Source organism: Trachemys scripta, chromosome 19 (assembly GCF_013100865.1).
Source record: "Trachemys scripta elegans isolate TJP31775 chromosome 19, CAS_Tse_1.0, whole genome shotgun sequence".
In the NCBI taxonomy this organism is placed as follows: Eukaryota; Metazoa; Chordata; order Testudines; family Emydidae; genus Trachemys; species Trachemys scripta.
Genome location: NC_048316.1, coordinates 6,807,650 through 6,825,955, shown reverse-complemented (window position 1 = coordinate 6,825,955; position 18,306 = coordinate 6,807,650). Strand labels below are relative to the sequence as shown.

Below are 18,306 nucleotides of genomic sequence, written 5' to 3'. Positions count from 1 at the left end.
AACATCCCTTTGGTTTGGGCTAATCAAAATATTTCTTTTTGATCAGTTTGAAACATTTCATTTTGATTTTGACCAATATTTTTAGTGTAAAATTTACTAACATTTCTAAGTGAAAAGTTGTTTCGAGACAAAAAACCCTCAAAACTTTCTGATTTGACAATATTGAAATGAGAGGCTTTAACAACCTGGAAACCTTTTTTTAAGCCAAAAGTTTTTCAGCGCAGGCGTTTCATCGAACCCGCCCATTTCACAAAAAATATTGGTTTCAAGGAATTTTTTCCAGGGTAAACAAAATGAAGGGTTATATTCTGCTCTCACAGTGGCGTAAAACCAGTGTAAGTGAGATCAGAATCTGGCTCCCGAGCACATGCACGGAGATGCAGACAGGGAGGTTATTTAAAATTAAGGGGCAGGATTCTGCTCTCATTCCTCTGGTGTAAATGCAGAGTAATTCTCGCTGGCCTGTGATTCGCACCCTAGCTTTGTAAAGGACAGAATTCCCTGGGAACTGGGATGACGGCTCTTGTCAATGAGCCGTAGGGGCGAGACAGACAACACAAGCCCTAAGCCCTCGCCTAATTGCGAAAATGACACCAATTTAACTAAAAACCAATCTTTGCGCTGGTTTTACTGCATCCGTTTAAACTCCTGGATACGTGCGCAGCTACCAGATATAAACCACGAGTTTACAGATATGCAACATGTCCAGAGAATGGTTTGCACTGCTTTAAACCAACTCGATTTTAATCAAACCAGTGCAGTTAGTCTGCTGACGAGGCCCAAGACCATTTAGACTTTCATCTGCCTGCAGCTCCGCCACTTTTGTTCCTTGTGTGGCAGCAAAAGGCAACATGGTCTCTCCAACACGTACAGTGCAATGGCACCATCTGGCTCTCATTTACCTGAAAGGATTTCTTGCCTTTTACCCAAACGCCCTGTTCCCTCACGTGTGAACCTTCCCCCTCTTTCATGCACTTCTCGTTCCTCCCTGCACCCTTCCATTGGTCCCTGCTCCTAGCACCCCAAAGCTCTCTGACTCCTCTCTACCTTCTTGGTAATGACAAGCCCAGAAGACAGGGCCGAGATTCTGTTTTTCCCTGTGAAAACGCAGAGCTTGCAGGGCACAGGTGGTGAACAAGATGAGGAATTGTTGCCTTTTCACAAGCTTCTCTGCTCAGATGTGTATTCGGGCAGCTTTAAGTAGCACGGGACAGATCACAGGCAGCACCATGGAATTGCAAACTAAGCACAGTGCATAGTTATTGCTATCTTCTAATCCACAACTCAAATTATATATTCAATAGGGCACAAAATATTACCACCAAATGAGTTTCCGGAACACACAATTGCTATGGAGCTGCATAGCCATCAGTCTATTTAGCAAGTATCTCCACTATGCTAATTCTATAACTGCATGGTATTTAGCAGTCACAGTGGAACTGATTAAATGTTCCACCTAGTCTGTGCCCCGTTTCCAGCAGTGACCAATTTCAGATGCTTCAGGGAGGGAGTAACAAGTCCTATAATCTAAAGTAAGTGGGTTACCCCCTAGGGATGCATTTCTTCCTGACCCAAGCCCTGAAGAATGAGGATCAAGATTCCTTGTCATTTTCCCCCCAGTAATTGTAGATGCTCTTCACATTCACAGGAGCGTCTCACCAGTACACCCTATTAACTTCTTCATTAAAAGCGAACATACCGTTTAACCATAAAGGTTCCCCTTTGTTTTCTGTGCTGTTATATTCACGGCACTTGGCAAACTGCAGTGAGGATATAAATGAAAAGGGGCTCTGGCATTTGCACATCCAGCTGTCAGGGGATTTAACACCACAAAGAGTAGTTATGGGGCTGAAAACCCTGGGATGGGACCAATCTTGCATTATTTCAGCCCCATAAATAGAGACAATAGGAAGCCTGTGAAAATCAGATGCAAACGCTGAGCTATCTGGGCTCCTAGGGACTCGAGTAATAAAGTTCTGCCTGAATTCAGCAGCACTGACACTTTCATTGCTGTTGGTCACATGCCGCGAACAACAGCCCTCAGTTATGCATTGCTCTCTGTTTTGCAAAGGGCCAGGGGCTACTGAAGATGATGACAAAGGACTCCCATCTCCACTGAAAGATGCCCTTGCCCCACCCCGAGGAGAAAAAGACACACACACACACACACACACACCCCTCCTTTCAGGCAGATGGGGGTTGGCAGTAAAACCTATCAACTTTGCTCCCATAGGCTGAATAACGAGCAGAGCCCAACTGCCTCCATGAACCCCCCCACCGAGATGCATTGTTTTGCTCTGGCGCTCTGCACCAGGTAGCTGGTAATTTAACATGCAGATTGTTAGTGACAAACACCCATCTCCCATCGGGACAGGGCTGCCAGGGGAGAGGCTGTTGCTTCTCATGATCTTCCCCCAACTCCGTTCTGCTGCTGCGCTCCCACCCACGGACCAGGAGAAACCATTTGCCCTCGTCGCAGTGACAGACAGTGTCTATAGCTTCCCTACAGCATAGTCCCTCTCTCTTCTGTGCTGTCCCTATGCTTTGTTTCGCAGGTGAATAGAATTCTGTCCAACATAAAGACAACTGGCCTTTCCTTTGCCAATAGGCATAGGAACAGGACTCCACGATGCCACAGAGGCTAGAAGTAGTCCGGTCACTCAGTTTGCCATTTACAGATCTGGGCAAACAATAGGAACTTGGGCTAGCAACATCCCCAGAGAGACACAGTTCTTTTCTCCTTCCCAAATGAGTTGAAATAGACCCTTACTCACATAAGGCTAATTGTTTGTGTAGACAAGTTCACAGCAAGCTGGGGTGTGAATCTACTACGCACTAATCTGCTGCGGACTAACTGTCCATATGGACCCTGCTGATGCATGTTAACAGTTTGGACTTGTCTACACAGGAACATCCAGGAAGATTAATCTGAATTAACTAAAGATATGAATTCAAAGTGAATTAGTTAAACTGCATTAAATCCCAGTGTGAATGCTGTTATTCAGAATTAAGGTGGCTTTAATTCAGTTTAGTTTAATTCACTTTGGAAATGAATTCAGATAAACTTAATTAAGGCCATTCTAATTCTGAATGAAGCTGTTCACATAGGTGTTAATGAGGTTTAACTAATCCAGTTCAAATTCACACCTTTAGTTAATTTGGATTAATGCTTCTGTATGTCCCCACGTAGACAAACTCAAACTGTTAATGCAAGTCAGCAGGGTCCACATGGACATTTAGTCCACAGCAGGCTAGTATGGGATGAATTCACACCTCAGCTTCCCAGGAACTAAATGTTCACATGGACAAGCCCTTAGACCATAAATGATGAAGTGATCCAGGATTCATCCTGATGGGATACCTCTTGGCCCAAAACTCTAATGCCAGCATCATTCCCAATTAGTCTTTTTTCACTTCCCTCTGGGCAGCTGTATGTTGGTGTGCAGCTGTGGAAATACTAAAAGGACATCTCTCAAACACACACAGGAACGTACTGTACCTACCTTCTCTTTGTTGAGTGCCTCTTGAGCTTCTAATTTATACACCAAAAAATCTAGAAAGGAAAAAAGAAGAGAGTTTAATTGGATGGAATTTACAAGGATCTGTTTTAGATTTTCAGGAGGAGAAAAACTCCTAACTGGACAAAAGGCTGTGATACAGCCCGATGGAATGCGGAAGCTTTTAAGAGACTCAAAGAACACCGAGGTCCTTTCTGCTCTGTGCAATCAAAGACCGTGTAGTACTTTCCATTAGACCTGTCTGCCGTGGCCAACATTTCCCTTCTTCCCACTACAGTACGGTGTTCTAGTTGGCTGCCACTCTGCACCCCAGGGGTGGCAGCATTTCGGCGGTGCGAAGATTGCGCAATTCTTTGGGGGTCCTTTGAGACGAAAGATGCTAGTGAGAAATACATTTTAAAGCTACCGAGTGGCATCTCACCCAGCACGGTGGTGGGCTTGATGGAGAACATCAGCGGCACAGCTACAGCATACACAGGTGGAGGAAGCAGTGCATCTTACAGCAAACCCATTTATCTTCACACAAATTTCACCAAGGGCTGGCTGGTGGGCCAAAGCCAGCTCCAAGAGTCCAAAGAGAACCTTGGGCCATCTCATCCTCTCTCAGACACGATTTACACAGGAAGGCTGGACTGTCAATTCTTTAGGGCAGGGAATGTCATTGTACTGCATGTACAGCACCTGATCTGGGTCCCTAGGCACTACCATAAAACAAAATCATAATAAAATGATTCAAACGGACTCAACTTAACCCACTGCAAGAGGCAAAACGTGAAGATAACAGTGTCTGGGGTTAAGGAAAACACAGGTGTAGCTGCATTAGATCCAGAAAGCCCTTGGAAAAGAGGGCCTGTCCTTTCCTGAGGCTTTATTGCTTATGCAAAGCGAGAGACCCAGTTGCTGGCTCTGGCCTCCTCAAGCTCCCATGATCTCTCACCTCCCTTCAGTGCCCACTCCACTCTGGCACTACACCTCAACAGGGCCCTACAGCACCAAGCTGCTATTCCAGGCTTGCGTCCCCTTGCCAGCTTCGAGCAATGTCCATCGATCCTGATCTGCAGCATCCCTCATTGGTCCGGTCTTGGCTAACGCGTCTCGTTGTCCTGCTCGGCAGCATCCCCCGATATTCCAGTGCTTGGGCCTCTAATTGAGCTGCCTGGTGGATACTTCGATGTACATAAGAGTCCAGCAGAGCAAGATGCACACATTTCCACATGCAACCCAACTCCAGTAGACAGGCTTAAATAGCACTGTGTTCAGTCCTGTCTGCACTGGCTCCTGCAAGCCTCACAAAGGTGTATCATTTATTTGCTACACTGTGTCCTCTTCTTAGAATGGGAGGCTAGGTGAATTCCCCACCCCACCTCGGTACTAACTAGATCCGATCATGGTACTGTAGATCGGTTATTGGAATTGGGAAAGGGATTCAATTATTCGGGGTCTGCCTGCGTGCTCCTCCCTCTGAATCAAACACACAAATAAGAAGGGCCTTTCCGTGAAGAACGTGGCATTGGCGCTCTCATCCATCTCCCAGATTCCCACCACCAAAGTTCTCCTGCATTCTCCAGAGGACCGTCACGGCGGGAAGAGACGCAGCTCCCCTAAACAACCAGGATCTGACAGGGCCAGCCCTCGGTGCTGAAGGTACCACATCAGGGGAGCAGGAGTTAACACGGAATAGTTAGACCACATAACATATTGGTGGGTTTGCAGGGACCAGCACAGGGCCAGAAGCACCCATGCTTTGTCCAATCAGTTCTAAAGCCAGAGATTCCCTCCCTTGCTCAGCTTAGTCATTAGGGGTGCAGTGAGATCAGAAGTGAGCTCTAACGAAGCACCGGACAAGGGGGGTGATACCTTTGGGAGCACCAGTGTGCCTCCGATTTCTCCCCCACACTGCGAGAGCAGCCCCACCAAGACGCCTTCTCTGTGCTCTCCCTCCCAAGAAGGCTGTGTAAATCACTACTGCCGGGAGGCAGAGTGGCCCAGGGGATAAGGCACTGAACTGGGACTCAGGAGACCTGGGTTCTATTCCTTGTGAGTAACCTGCTGTGATACCATGGACAAGTCATTTCCTGACATGGTGCCTCAGTTTCCCTTCACCAGCCTTTGTCCATCTTGTCTATTTAGATTGTACGTTTGTTGTGTAGAGTGCAAAGGGGCCCGTATCTTGGTCAGGCCAGGTGCTATGGTACTTGGTTAGGTTAGGTAATGGCTCTATGAAACTTATGCCCCCAACTTGCTTAGAAGCTTCAGAGAAACAGAACTGACCCTAACTGCTGTGTAACTGGGAGCCAAGCACATGCCACTCTGCAGGGATGCTCTGGGGGCGGAGCTTTTCATTTTACCCCCCCAAATGCTGAGCAAACTCTAGCCCAATATTTTACAGACTTGCCACCATTCACTTTAAGGGCACAGCAGCACATCAGCTCAGTGCACAAGCTCCATTGGGCAGGGACCGTCTGTTGGATCTATGTCTGTACAGCGCCTGGCACAAGGGGGTCCTGGTGCAAGAACGGGACTCCCAGGTGCTACCACAACACAATTAATGGTAATCAAAACCCCCTGGGAAGGGATGGGTACAGGGAGTTAATGCATTGGCCTCGCAGATCCTCGTGGAGTAACCGTGCCAACTTCCTTGTGCCCCAGTCACAAAACCACTGCATGGCTTGCTATATATGGCTTCCCATATATGGCTTCCCAAGAGGAGGCTACCCGAGTAATTGCAGAGCGTACAGCTGGTCAGGACAATGGGGAGTGTGTGGTGAAGGCTAACTGAAGACAGTGCTCCTCGTCCTTCACTTCACGAGCATCAAATGCTATGTTTGCTTGAAATAAATGGTCTACTGGACCCAGCCATGGAGAAAAGCTCCTCGGCGTTCTTAGAGCCAAGATGCACGCAGCCCTGAGCCATTCAGAGTCCATGCACGCTCTGCAGCGATCCATTTGGCAGTCGCCTCATTTCCTAGAGCAACGCTGACAAACTATGAAAGAAATCTAAATATTAGAAGACAGACATTCAACATTTGAGTCAACTATTTATCCACAGACTCATGACAATCTCGGCTGATACATGTCAACGTTTCCAGAAATGCAGGGAGCTAAGGAACGAGGCCAAAAGGGAGAGACGTATTTCTCCACATAGCAGCTTTGAAGATACAAGCCAAGCTGTTAAATTGCCAGCAACATTCAGGGCTAAAGTGATCTGCCATCCAGCATTCAGTGTTACTACGAGAGACAGGCTCTAGCCCCTTTGCGTCTTATTTCCTATTCAATTTCACGGTCTTAAAAATAGACATGTTCATCTCTGCATTTCGAGCGAATGGGAGGTTTTACCATTTGTAGCCAATGTCAATAACAAAGAGCTTGCAATAATGCTATTAATATTAAGAAGCACTTATGCAGCTGCACATCTGCAGAACACCTTGCAAACACTGAACCTGGAATAGCTTTATTGATTTTTGTGAAACTGAACAAGCTATTTCACCTTGCCAGACCGTTTACCGATTTAAAATGAAGAGGCACGGGCCAGTGCTGGGTTCAGTTAACGGGTCTGAAGAACTCAGATATTACGTCACAGGTGTCAATGCAAGAGCCTAGACAGACGGTTGATTAGACAGGGACTAAATACAGGAGTAGGAGCCATTAACTCCAGATCTCACACCACCTCCTCCCTCTGTGGCCTCGGGTGAGTCACTAACCATTCTGCCTCAGTTTCCCCACGTGTCATTCTGCCTCAGTTTCCCCACGTGTCACGCAGGGATAATTCCCACCTACCGCCTCATGAGGACGTTGGGAGGATTCATTCACCTTTGAACAGTGCTATGAAGGTGGAAATCCCTCTAGGTGGTGTGCGTTATTCCCCGGCGAGACTATTTGAGTTGCTGCCGGCCTCTGCTATGCCTGCGCAAGAGACTCACCTTCTTTAGTCTTCTTGTGCTCCCCTCGCTCTTTCTGCAGGGATCGTTCGAGCCGCGATCTGTGCTCGTACACAACTAGGGACGCGAAGAGAAAGGGAAAGCATGACATAAACCAGCCAAACAATTATGCATTCCCCTGCATTTGCTCCCCACAGCCACAGAGGACAAGTGTGTGTAGGGGACACATCCTGAGCTCCCCCCTGCAGTGGGACAGAGAATCATGCAGAGAGGCTCCTGGGGGAGTGGACTTGAGCCAACAGGTCTTTCCTCCTCCTAACTTCCCCCCTCTGACTTCATGACCAGGAGACAACAGGCCCGGACTTTCTGGACAATTAGCCCACGGTGGTTCGGGTGTAGCAACAAGGCCCCATATCAAGTGCAACAACCGCCCTGCGATGCACAGCCAACCTTGGCTCCCGTGTAAATGACACTTCAGAACAAAGGGCCAAACGGAGCAAACATCGGGCTCAATGCTCCATTTAAGGCTGGGACTCCGACATCACGATGGAGTTACTAATCCACTGGGAGGCCAAAGCCGGTTATGCATCATCAGCTCCGTAGGGTTAAACGGCCCGTAGCAAACCAGCTCAGTGTGGATTGCGGAGCCACATCTATGGCGGCTCAGCACAGCTACACTCCTGCCGACGGAGAAGGAGACAGGATTTCTGGAGCCTCTGCTCACAGAGACAGGCACAGGTGCTTTCTCAAGAGCACGGAAGGCACAGAACTGGAAAGATGCTCCTGGGGCACAAGAACGGCCTCCGATTGAATCTTTGCCCCCTGGTTATTTCTATTGTACTTCATGGGATGGGAAGGACGGAGCAGAAATTCATCCTGAAGCCTGAAAGAGACACTCTCTCACTCTCAAAAGGCCCCAAGATTAACACTATCCACGGGTCTGGGTGACTTCTGCGCAGAGGCAGAGGGAATTGACGTTGCACTAACAACCGTGACGTCGTAGGGGCTACGGAAGGTTATTATACGTTGCCCTCAGGTAGCCCTGCGAGTCCAGGATTTCAGATCACCTTATGGGGGTGGCTAAGTATTGCTATCCCCATTTTACGGAGGGAAAGGCGGAGGCACAAAGAGCGGAAGCAACTGGCACAAGGCCACAGGGCAAGTCAGTGGGCGAATCAGGGAAGAGAATGACGCTGGTTTCCTTCTCTAACCACCAGGGAGGGCTACACTTCCACGTTTGGGACAGTGAGACTCAAACCTGCCCGACCCTCCACTCAAATACTCACGGCCATTTGCCTTAAAAATAAGGGCCTGAAGAGGACAAATTTACGAGACGAGACGTACCCAAACCACTGAGTAAGCCCTTAAAACACTGAGCCCCTGGATGTCAGTGCAGGACATGGGCCATTGTGGAGGAAAAAGCTTAAGGGGAAGGAGAGAAAGGCCCATGTCAAGTGTGACAACAGCCCTGCGATGCACAGCCAACCTTGGCTCTCAGCTAAATTACACTCAGGAACCATTCGGACATGCTGTAGAAACAAGGGAACCTAGCTGCAAAGTACCGTACATCCCCGGATATAATTCTGCCGGGAGAACCTGCGTGCTGGGGAAATGCCAGGAAGACAGAAAGAGGACTGAGCTTGGAAGCAGCTTGCAGGGGGGGGGGGGGGGGGTTACAGTCTCCCTTAAGAAAAGGCCAGAGCGAGTGGCAAACCAGACAGCCAGACGGACTATTCCCCATTTCACAAGGGCTGAGGTTTTGGCATTTGTCTCGTTTCACTTCGCAATGCAAGTGAGACCTTTGAAATTTACCATTAAAACAGAAAAGAGACAGAGACCCGGACCCAGCCCACAGTGGCCAATTCCCCGGTGGTTACAGCGCTCACCTGGGATGTGGGAGACCCAGGTCCTGCTCCAAATCAGGGAGAGCAGAGACTTGAGCCTAAGCCTTGGGCTCCTGGCTATTCCGTCTGGCTCTCCCCTCCCCCTGAAATTCCACCCTGGACTTGAGAAAGTTTCATCGAAATTGATACGTTTCCACAGAACGTTTCCGTTGTGACGAATTGGCATTTTCCAACACAAACGTTACATCAAAAGGTTCCTGACCAGCTCTACAGAAAACGACCTCTTCTCCTGGGAGCATCATATCCCCTGCTGTGTATGGGCTACTGCAGGGGTGGGCAAACTTTTTGGCCTGAGGGCCACATTGGGGAATAGAAATTGCATGGCGGGCCATGAATGCTCACAAAATTGGGGTTGGGGTGTGGGAGGGGATGAGGGCTCTGGGGTGGGACTGGGGATAAGGAATTTGGGGTATAGGAGGATGCTCTGGGCTGGGACCGAGGGGTTCGGAGGGCAGGAGGGGGGATCAGGGCTGGGGTACAGGTTCCGGCTGGGGGTGCGGGCTCTGGGGTGGGGCTGTGAATGAGAGATTTGGGGTGGAGGAGGGTGCTCCAGGCTGGGATCGAGGGATTCAGAGGGCAGGAGGGGGATCAGAGCTGGGGCATGGGGTTGGGGCGTGGGGAGAGGCTCAGGGGTGCAGGCTCTGAGCGGCGCTTACCTCAAGCAGCTCCCGGAAGCAGTGGTATGTCCCTTCTCCGGCTCCTACACATGGAGCAGGGCCCTGTGGCTGCTTCCGGGAGACGCATGGTGCGGCCCCGACCTGGCGCCCCGGCTGGAGTGGGGCGAGCCCCAGATCCCACTCCCCAGCTGGAACTCGCGGGCTGGCTTAAAATGGCTGCGGCCCGCGGGCCATAGTTTGCCCACCCCTGGGCTACTGGCTAGGCAACCCTTTCCCTTTCTCAAAGCTCTTCTCCTCCAGGCTGAGAGCACCCCGCCTCACCCACAGCTGATCCCGCACTGCTGCATGGAGAACTGGGGACTTGGAAATGGCTCTCGCACTGGGGAGGCCGGAGTGGAACAAATCCAGTGCTACTTTGAGAACCACACCTACATTCTGAGGAGCCGGATCCCTAACCAGCGTAGATCAATGTTCCTCCATTGAAGTCAACAGAGCTTCACTGATTTACGCCAGCTGAGGATCTGTCCCTGGAAAAAAAAAAAAAATCAAGCTGGTGTGGCTTTGATTCAAATGCACCAGAAACACCGTTCTACACACCCCATTTCTCACCCCTTCCAGTGACAAGGATCAGGAGTCTCTCTCTAATGCTGAGAAGCTAACAGCGGCTTTTTATTGGGTTTAAACAGGGATTCCTTATCCTTTAAAGCAGGATTATATTTGAAGGAGCTATACAATCCTTCTATACCTCTGATGGGACCCGTAACAAAGTCCCACTTTGTAATAAGTTACCATGGCCACTCTTCAGTTCACAGAATGCTCCAGTTCACATCTTCTGCCCCCGTCAACCTGAACCATCCCAAGGAGCTTTTCAAGCTAGCTGGTGATCACGTCAGCCAGCACTGAAACGCAGCCAGCTCTTCAGCAAACCCTCCCCAGATGCACACACGTGGCAATCCAAACTGACTGCAAGTGAACAATGTGTGTCAGGCATGGTTAGTAGGGTCAGAAAAAAGGACTATACAAAGTAATAGCATTCGCTGATTTGATTTACTCAAGTCAATTTCACTCACTCACTCACTGCTACTTCGAACCAATTTCAGTTGCTTTTCTGAAAGTGTTAAAGGGAAGGAGTAAGGAGGACACAACGGTACCAGGCAGGACTCGGGGGTACTATTCCCAGCGCTGTCTGAGGCCAAGCCAGTCTCGTAACCCAACTCTGTCTCATTTTGCCCATCCGTAAAGCACGTCCCTGCCTCACAGACTCCGTGTCTGCAGAAGCCCTGACTGTCGCTTTATACCTGGCTGATGTGTGCAGACACATTTATAGGGTCTCTTGTCCAGCTGATAGTGGGCGAATTTTAACATACCAGATAACAAGCCCGAGGGGGCCTTGTCACAAGATGGAGGACCAATTCTCCCACAGTTCACTACTTCTTTGGTGCAACCCATCCACACTAAGACCTGGATCAAAGACACTTTACAAGCAACAGCAGCAGATTTGGGTGGCGCATGTGTCTGTATTTTAAATCCACACAGAATGCAAACGTTGTTCTTAGTGCTAGAGATACTTTGGGTCAGACAGGATTGTCCATGTATGAGAGGAAGAAAGAAAATATAATAAAATAAAAAAAATAAATAAAAATCAGAAAATGATTTTTAAAAGGAGGTTCCACTAATCGCCAGCTAGCACGTGAGCCCGGGGCTCACCATTGGGCTGGCGCATGCAGTTACCTGAGAAGCTCAACTGTATTTCTCCGCATGAAACTTCCAACAAAAAACCACAAGGCTGCTGTTTATGAATCCCACACCCTGTATAGCTGAATGGGAAGGACCACATTCCAGCCCCTTGTTTACCAACCCACAAGGGGATATAAAAAGTGATGGAACTTTTAAAAAACCACCACAGTTTGACAGGTTCTTTTAAGCTGCTCCAATCCAAGGAGTAAACATCCCCTGAACTTCGGTTCTGTTCCAGCATGTTGTGCTGGTTCCAAGACCCAGCCATTCCTAGCTGCTCCACCCTAACCTAGCAACGTGAATTGTCTTTATCTTCCAAGAGCTTGCAGGTTGTGTGTGCAAGATAAAGGGAGGGCTGCATTACCCACTTGCTTGAGGCCATTAGCCTTTTTTATTTTTTAAAAGACCAGTGAGCAAACTATCCAGTAGGTTTTTGCACTTAGGCTAGTGAACTTTCCATGGCAGTCTTACCAGATGATCAGGCATCTGGGGGCTATTCCATGTATAAAATATACTGGACCAGGTAAGGCTGCATTAACAGTGCTCATTTGTGATCACAAGCCCAGACCTAAAGTTTATTGGTGTTGAAGGCATGTGTCTAACTCCAGCCAGTGCAGCCTTGCAGGTCATCAGATACTGGGCCTTTGTAAAATCATGTTATTGCCACACAACCATCTTGCTGCTTCTTCACTCTTTGCACATTTCTGGTCTGACTGAATATTTCAGCGACTGAATCGTAACACTAGTTCTACAGTAGCATGTAGAGGTCCCACCTGCTATCAGAGCCACTTGCAGTTTCTACTGGATACAGGCATCTTCACTTCCTGTCCTAGATTGTTGCGTAATGTTGCAGTGCACCGTTTGAACAACGGCTGGGTTCTACCCCAGAGACGAATGTGTGTCTAAGAATCATTTAGCTCACTAGAGGGCACATCCTCGGCTGGTATAACTTTTAATAACCCCACTGATTTAGCGATGACATTTTACACCAACTCAGTATCTATCTCCATCTGTTTAAACTTGTGAAGGATCCTTCAGAATGACAGCCAATCACTGAATTATGGAAAACGCCTCGAGAATTCAATAAAGAAGGATAATCTTCCTATAGAATTTGCAGCCGGATTTATCATATTCTGAAGCAGGAATAGAATTTTCCATTTAGATGGTTTAAGAAGTTCTCTACAATGGATATTAACTCCATAGCTTTTTAGCCTAACTTCAATAGAACCTTATTGGTTCCATCCTTATTAAATGCTAATGGACTTTTCCACATGGGTTTTAAAATCTTGACTGATTATTTTCAAGAAAACGATTCCCAACAACGTCCATCTTAGAAAAGTCGTTATTCACACAGATTGAAATGTAAGTTAATTGTGGCCCCTTAACTAATTGAATACTAACAATACCCTTGTGATGCAGTAGGCAGAATATTGTAACAAATTATGGTCACTTAGAAACTTCTTGGTTGTTATCAGGACCATACAGAACATCACAGCAGCAGCGTGGTTAGAACACTCATCCTCCTGCTCCAGAAGCCTACCACTTGAGCTAATGGAAAATCTTCTTGAGCAGTATGGAGTGTATGACACATGTAAGCAGCTCCTGTTCCATGCGTTAGAGGGCAGTGGTGCATACCCACAAAAGCCAGTCCTTAATAGCATTATCCCCAGGTTACCAATAGGGTTGCCATCTCAGATGTCCTGGGGTTTGTTTTTTTTTTTTTTTTTTTTAATATGTACATCTGGGATAATCCTGAGCCCATAAAATTGGCAGTGTGCACCCTGACAGATTTCTGAGATAGCGATCCGGCGGGAGGGAGGGGGACAATCCTGGGAAAACCTGAAGAGATGTCAACCCTAGTTACAGATGAGGAATTTAAGGTAATGGGGACAGCTGGAAACAACTTCTCTTGTTAGAAATAAACTGGTCAAGTTACCTACGTATATTTATTTAGAAGAGGGGGTGAAAGCAGGGGGAGAATTAATTTTACCATTGATTCCAAGGGGCAGGGACATGGGGCACTGTAGGACAGCCACATGAATTGCTGTGGTAAGTGCCCAGCTAACCAATGCTAGCACTAGCAGTTACTTAAATGGCTCTTAAAATCCTCCTGGAACTAAAAGCATCAAGACCTTACCCTTTGTTAAGGCTCCCAGCTGGCCAGTCCATTAGCAGGTAGAGCAGAAAGAGCCCCATAGGCATTTGAGAACGTGGAGAAGATTTCTCTCCATTTAGCCCTTTCAGTCCTAGGACACGCTTGAGGGCGTCCCATTGGCCAAACGAGGTTTCAGAGTCAGAGATTCACCTTGGGGGAACTGATGAGCCGGCGTCAGTAATAAACCAAGAGCCAGAGCATACCAGAGGGAGCAGGAGCTGTACAAGCAAGGCCCCACCCTGCCAGTGAGTTTGCAGAAAGGCTGCTAGCAGCTCTGTCCCCGGGTATTCGGGAGAGGATTCCCGCTCTCAGGGATGGAGAAATGTGCGCTATGGTATTAGAGGGTTAGTTGCTCTATTTGACAGACCCTCCAGTAGCGCCATGGCTTTCTGAAGGATGCCATGTATTGAGTATAAGTGTCTCATGCCAGTTGCTAGCCAGTCAATGGTACAGATTCCCCAAGACCGTGAAGCACCCTTTGTGCACAAGCGCATGCTTTTGTGGACTGTGATAACAAGGGGCCCTTCACAATCATAATCACAGTTACGGTTGGGTCCGTCCAAAGCAAAATATCCCTGCACTCTAGGGTGGTCACCTGTCCGGTTTTTACCCGGACAGTCCGTTTTTTGGCGTTTGTGTCTGGGTGCCATTTTGGGTTGCCAGGTGCTCGGCTTTTGAAAAGGGGACCTGACAACCCTAAATAGCACCCGAACCAAAAGTCCGGTTACTGTGGGGCAATGCTGGGTCATTAACCCATGCCAGCCCCTGCTCAGCCGGGGCCACCTCCTACCTGAAGGCAGGCTCGAGACGATCCAGCGAGCGATGGGGTGCGGGGGGAAGAGGAGCGAATGATGGGGGTGGAGGCTTGTGGGAAGAGTTGGGGCAGGGGTGGGGCCTCAGGGGTTCGGTTACCAGCAATTAGAAAGGTGTCCCTAGCCTCTGTTTGCCAGAAGCTGGGAATGGGCAACAGGGGATGGATCACTTGATGGTTACCTGTTCTATTCATTCCCTCTGGGGCACCTGACTGCCGGTAGTCAGGATACTGGGCTAGATGGACCTTTGGTCTGACCCAGTATGGCTGTTCTTATGTGCCAACCCTACTGCACTCTGACCTCACAGAATTGAGTCAGAACATGGCAGGTGCATCCAGCCACAAGCAAAAGGGACTGTGACTCCCTTCACCCACCAGCACAGCAAGGAAGCTGCTGAAAGCCCACACAGACATGGGGAGCGGGGATACGAGGCCCCGCTATGGGGCAGGAAAGCAGGAACAACTTTTACTTGTTATTTCATAAGCTTCTCTTTAACGGGCCAATCGGCCCACCGCCACTCCAATGGATTGGGAAAACACAGAGCTGTGCACTTAGAGAATGCTCTCAATGAATAAACTTGTGTGAATAACTAGAGCGTGTCTTTGCAGTCGTTGCTTTTATCCAGACAAGAGGGGCAATGATACGAGTTTCTAGGCTAGACTAGACTTATAGACGGGGCCCAGAGCGTACTAACGGGAACTGTAGCACTTGCTGATTACACATGTGGTTGCTTTTAGAGTTAGAGAGTTAAAAGCTAGAAGAGATGACTTGATCATCTAGTCTGACCACCTGTATAACACAGACCACCCCCCAGCACCCACAAACCAAGCCCAACAACCAGAATTCAAACAAAGTGTTCCAGCCCTCAGGAGACAACTACTGTGTGCCACAGGCAGAGAACAGATTTACGACCCATAACTCAGATTCATAGGTGCATCCATGCCAAGTCCAGAAGGGACCATTGTGATCACCTAGTCCAACCTCCAGTACAACGCAGGCCAGAGAACTTCCCAAAATAATTCCTAGAGCAGAGATTTCAGAAGAACACCCAATCAATCAATCAATGAGGAGTTGCTAAGGAGAGGGAATCGTTTGTTTGTTTCTGTCATTTTCACTTTAAAAGGGCCCTATCCTGCAAAACTCCCACAAGAGTCCCATTCTCCTGAATAAAACATAAAGGAGCAGTTCCTAAACACAGAAATTAGACTCTATGAAGATGCTGGAGGTTATCCACAGAGAGTCACATAATTCTGCCATTAGTGAAAAAGCTAAACAATCCCCTTCCCTCCAATAAATTGGGCATAGGGGACTCTACTATGATTCCTCATAGAATATAGCTCTGAAGACATCACTGGACAGCATTTCAACAGAGGAATCCATTCCTCAAAGGGAGTGAAGGTCTCACTTCAAAGCAGGTGAAGCAAAGAGGTTGAATTAACATGCAGAGCATTTAAAAACCAATAGTGAGTGCAGATCTATTGGCGCTCACCAACTCCAGTTACCCTGAATCCCACAGGTGCCTTCCCCAAAAGGAGAAGCAGTGGGATAAGAAGAGAGCATCAAATCAACATTGCAAGGGCCTTTTGGTTGAAGAGCTGGCTCAAAAGCCGAAAGGGAGGCTTTGTAATACGGACATAAAATCCCATCTAGCGGGTTTTGCAAGTGTTCCGGGGTCCTTCAAACAGGGTTTGGAGACCCCAAATGTTCATAAACAAAAAACAATGACTGCAGTTGTGTCTGTGATGAGTGGGCAAATGGTTTCTATTTCTTCCCATCCTCATCTCCATCCGATTGTCTCCCCATCATGGACAGAAACGTGGGATTAGATGACTCACTAGTGGGACAGAGCCCTCCCCCCACTCTCCCCCAAGTCACAGCCTCCAATTTGGGCCAGTTTGGGTGAGTAGTGATCAAATTAAAGAGCAGGTTTGGAGCACAAATAGCCTGGAGTTGCCAGTTCTGGATAGGGTCAGCCACATGTTATAGAACGCTGAGGAAGCTTCTTAACGTACAGTCACTCTGTACAGTTGGGCTGCGGTAACATGCCAAGGGGCTACGAGATTTCTTTGTAAAGCGATGTCAGAAAAGGGACCTGGAGGAGACGCAGAAAGGAACAGTCAGCTCCCTCCCACTGCCACTCACCCCTCAATACCCCAGGAAACCCCGGTAGCTTGTGACCATCCGAGCCCAAGCCATGGTTCCTTGAACGAAACACAGCCCAAACAGAGAGCAGCAGTCGCAGGGTCCAAGTCATCAGCTTAACCTAGTAAAAGAGACTTTGATCTCTACCTGTGTTTAGCTGGACAGAGTTTCAGCTCCTAAGAGCACCTGTCTAGTGAGTGATTTCACATCCGCAACAAAGTCTTTAAAGGATCTGTCGATCCTCCCCCATCCCGTGTATCAATGAATAAGATCAAAGGCTCCTGACAATTACGTTTGATGGGACATTAAAGGACAGGGTGAGAAACCAAAAGAGCAGCCTTAAAAACCAGCAAGATTGAACTCCGTTATTGCTAAGGGCAAGTTCACAACAGCGAAGGCAAATCCATGGGGGGCTTTTCAGAAGTCCTCAGCACCGGCCAATTCTGCTCCCGCTGGAGTTAATGGGAGCTTTGCAAAGCTGGGCCAATGCTGAACATTTCTGAGACTCCTCGAGGAATGGCCAAGGGAGAGAGACTGGAGGGGAATCAAGGGTGTGACAGTAGACCCAGGGCCAGAGACCTGCTCGGAACTAGAGCTAGTTGGGAAAGTATCGCCAAAACCTTCTTTCGACAAAAAGGCTGTTTTCATCACAGTCTGCTCTAAACCATTTTAAAAAGTGTTGATTTTGACAAAAATTCCTGCGGAGGGAAAAGAACACTCCTAGAAAGGAAGGTAGAGCAGGACGAAAGATGGCGAGAGAGCCATGCAAGTGTGTCCAGAGACAGAAGGAACAGGGTGGAGGGAAGTATTTCCTGTCCAGAAGACAAGTCATGCTGCTCGGTCAATCTACTATGGGCCCACTGTATCCCAAGTGGTATTGCTCTAAAAGTGAGCCTCAAGAGTGCTGACTTGAGTCTTCATTGCACAAGCTTCCACTGACCTGCAGCAGCACCTACGGCTGCTCCAATCCGCTGTCCCCTCCCACCGAAGAGGACCTGTCATTCCAGGCCGCACCGTCAGCGCTTTGGGCAGGACCAAGGAAACCACGTTTATTTGAAATGAGGATTCCAGTGGAAACAAGCCAGCGCACAGACACCGCATTTGATTGGATGCCCAGGGCTTACTTCAGGGCTATGAGACTTTGCAACCCTACTAAGCAAGGCCAGGCGAGGCCAATAACTGGATTGGGAGGACGCTAAGGAAATCCTGGGTGCAGCACAAAGTGGGTGTCGGTGAATTGGTGGGATGAACTCTGCGTGAGCACCGAACCAGCATGGCGTTGGGGGAGCATTACGCTATCAGTAAAGACTTTTCACAAGAGGTGAGGGTTATTTTTTTGTGGTTTGAGTGATTCCAATTTGACCTTCTACCTTATAAAAAAAACAAACAAACAACAACAACAAAAACAGCCACTTCCACTCTCTGTACTTTTAATTGAGACTATTCCCAACTGATCATGCAGCTACTGCATTCAACAGCATAGGCGACTGCATTTAAGTGGCAGGTGAAAGATCCCTAGATGCATTATTATTATTTCTACAGA

General features: G+C 48.3%; 1 protein-coding gene across 4 annotated transcripts in view; it reads right to left on the bottom strand.

The window, feature by feature from the left end:
- LOC117867788 (Golgi integral membrane protein 4-like) overlaps window positions 1-18,306 on the bottom strand; it is a 78,064-nt gene that overhangs the window by 48,427 nt on the left and 11,331 nt on the right. For 3 of the 4 annotated variants that reach the window (XM_034753061.1, XM_034753059.1, XM_034753058.1), the window contains exons 2-3: window positions 7,439-7,513; window positions 3,504-3,553 (exon numbers count right to left, since the gene is read on the bottom strand). In XM_034753061.1, coding sequence (XP_034608952.1) covers window positions 3,504-3,553; window positions 7,439-7,513 — 125 coding nt within the window. The remainder of the gene's footprint in view (window positions 1-3,503; window positions 3,554-7,438; window positions 7,514-18,306) is intronic. The other variant, XM_034753060.1, reaches the window with a different exon arrangement.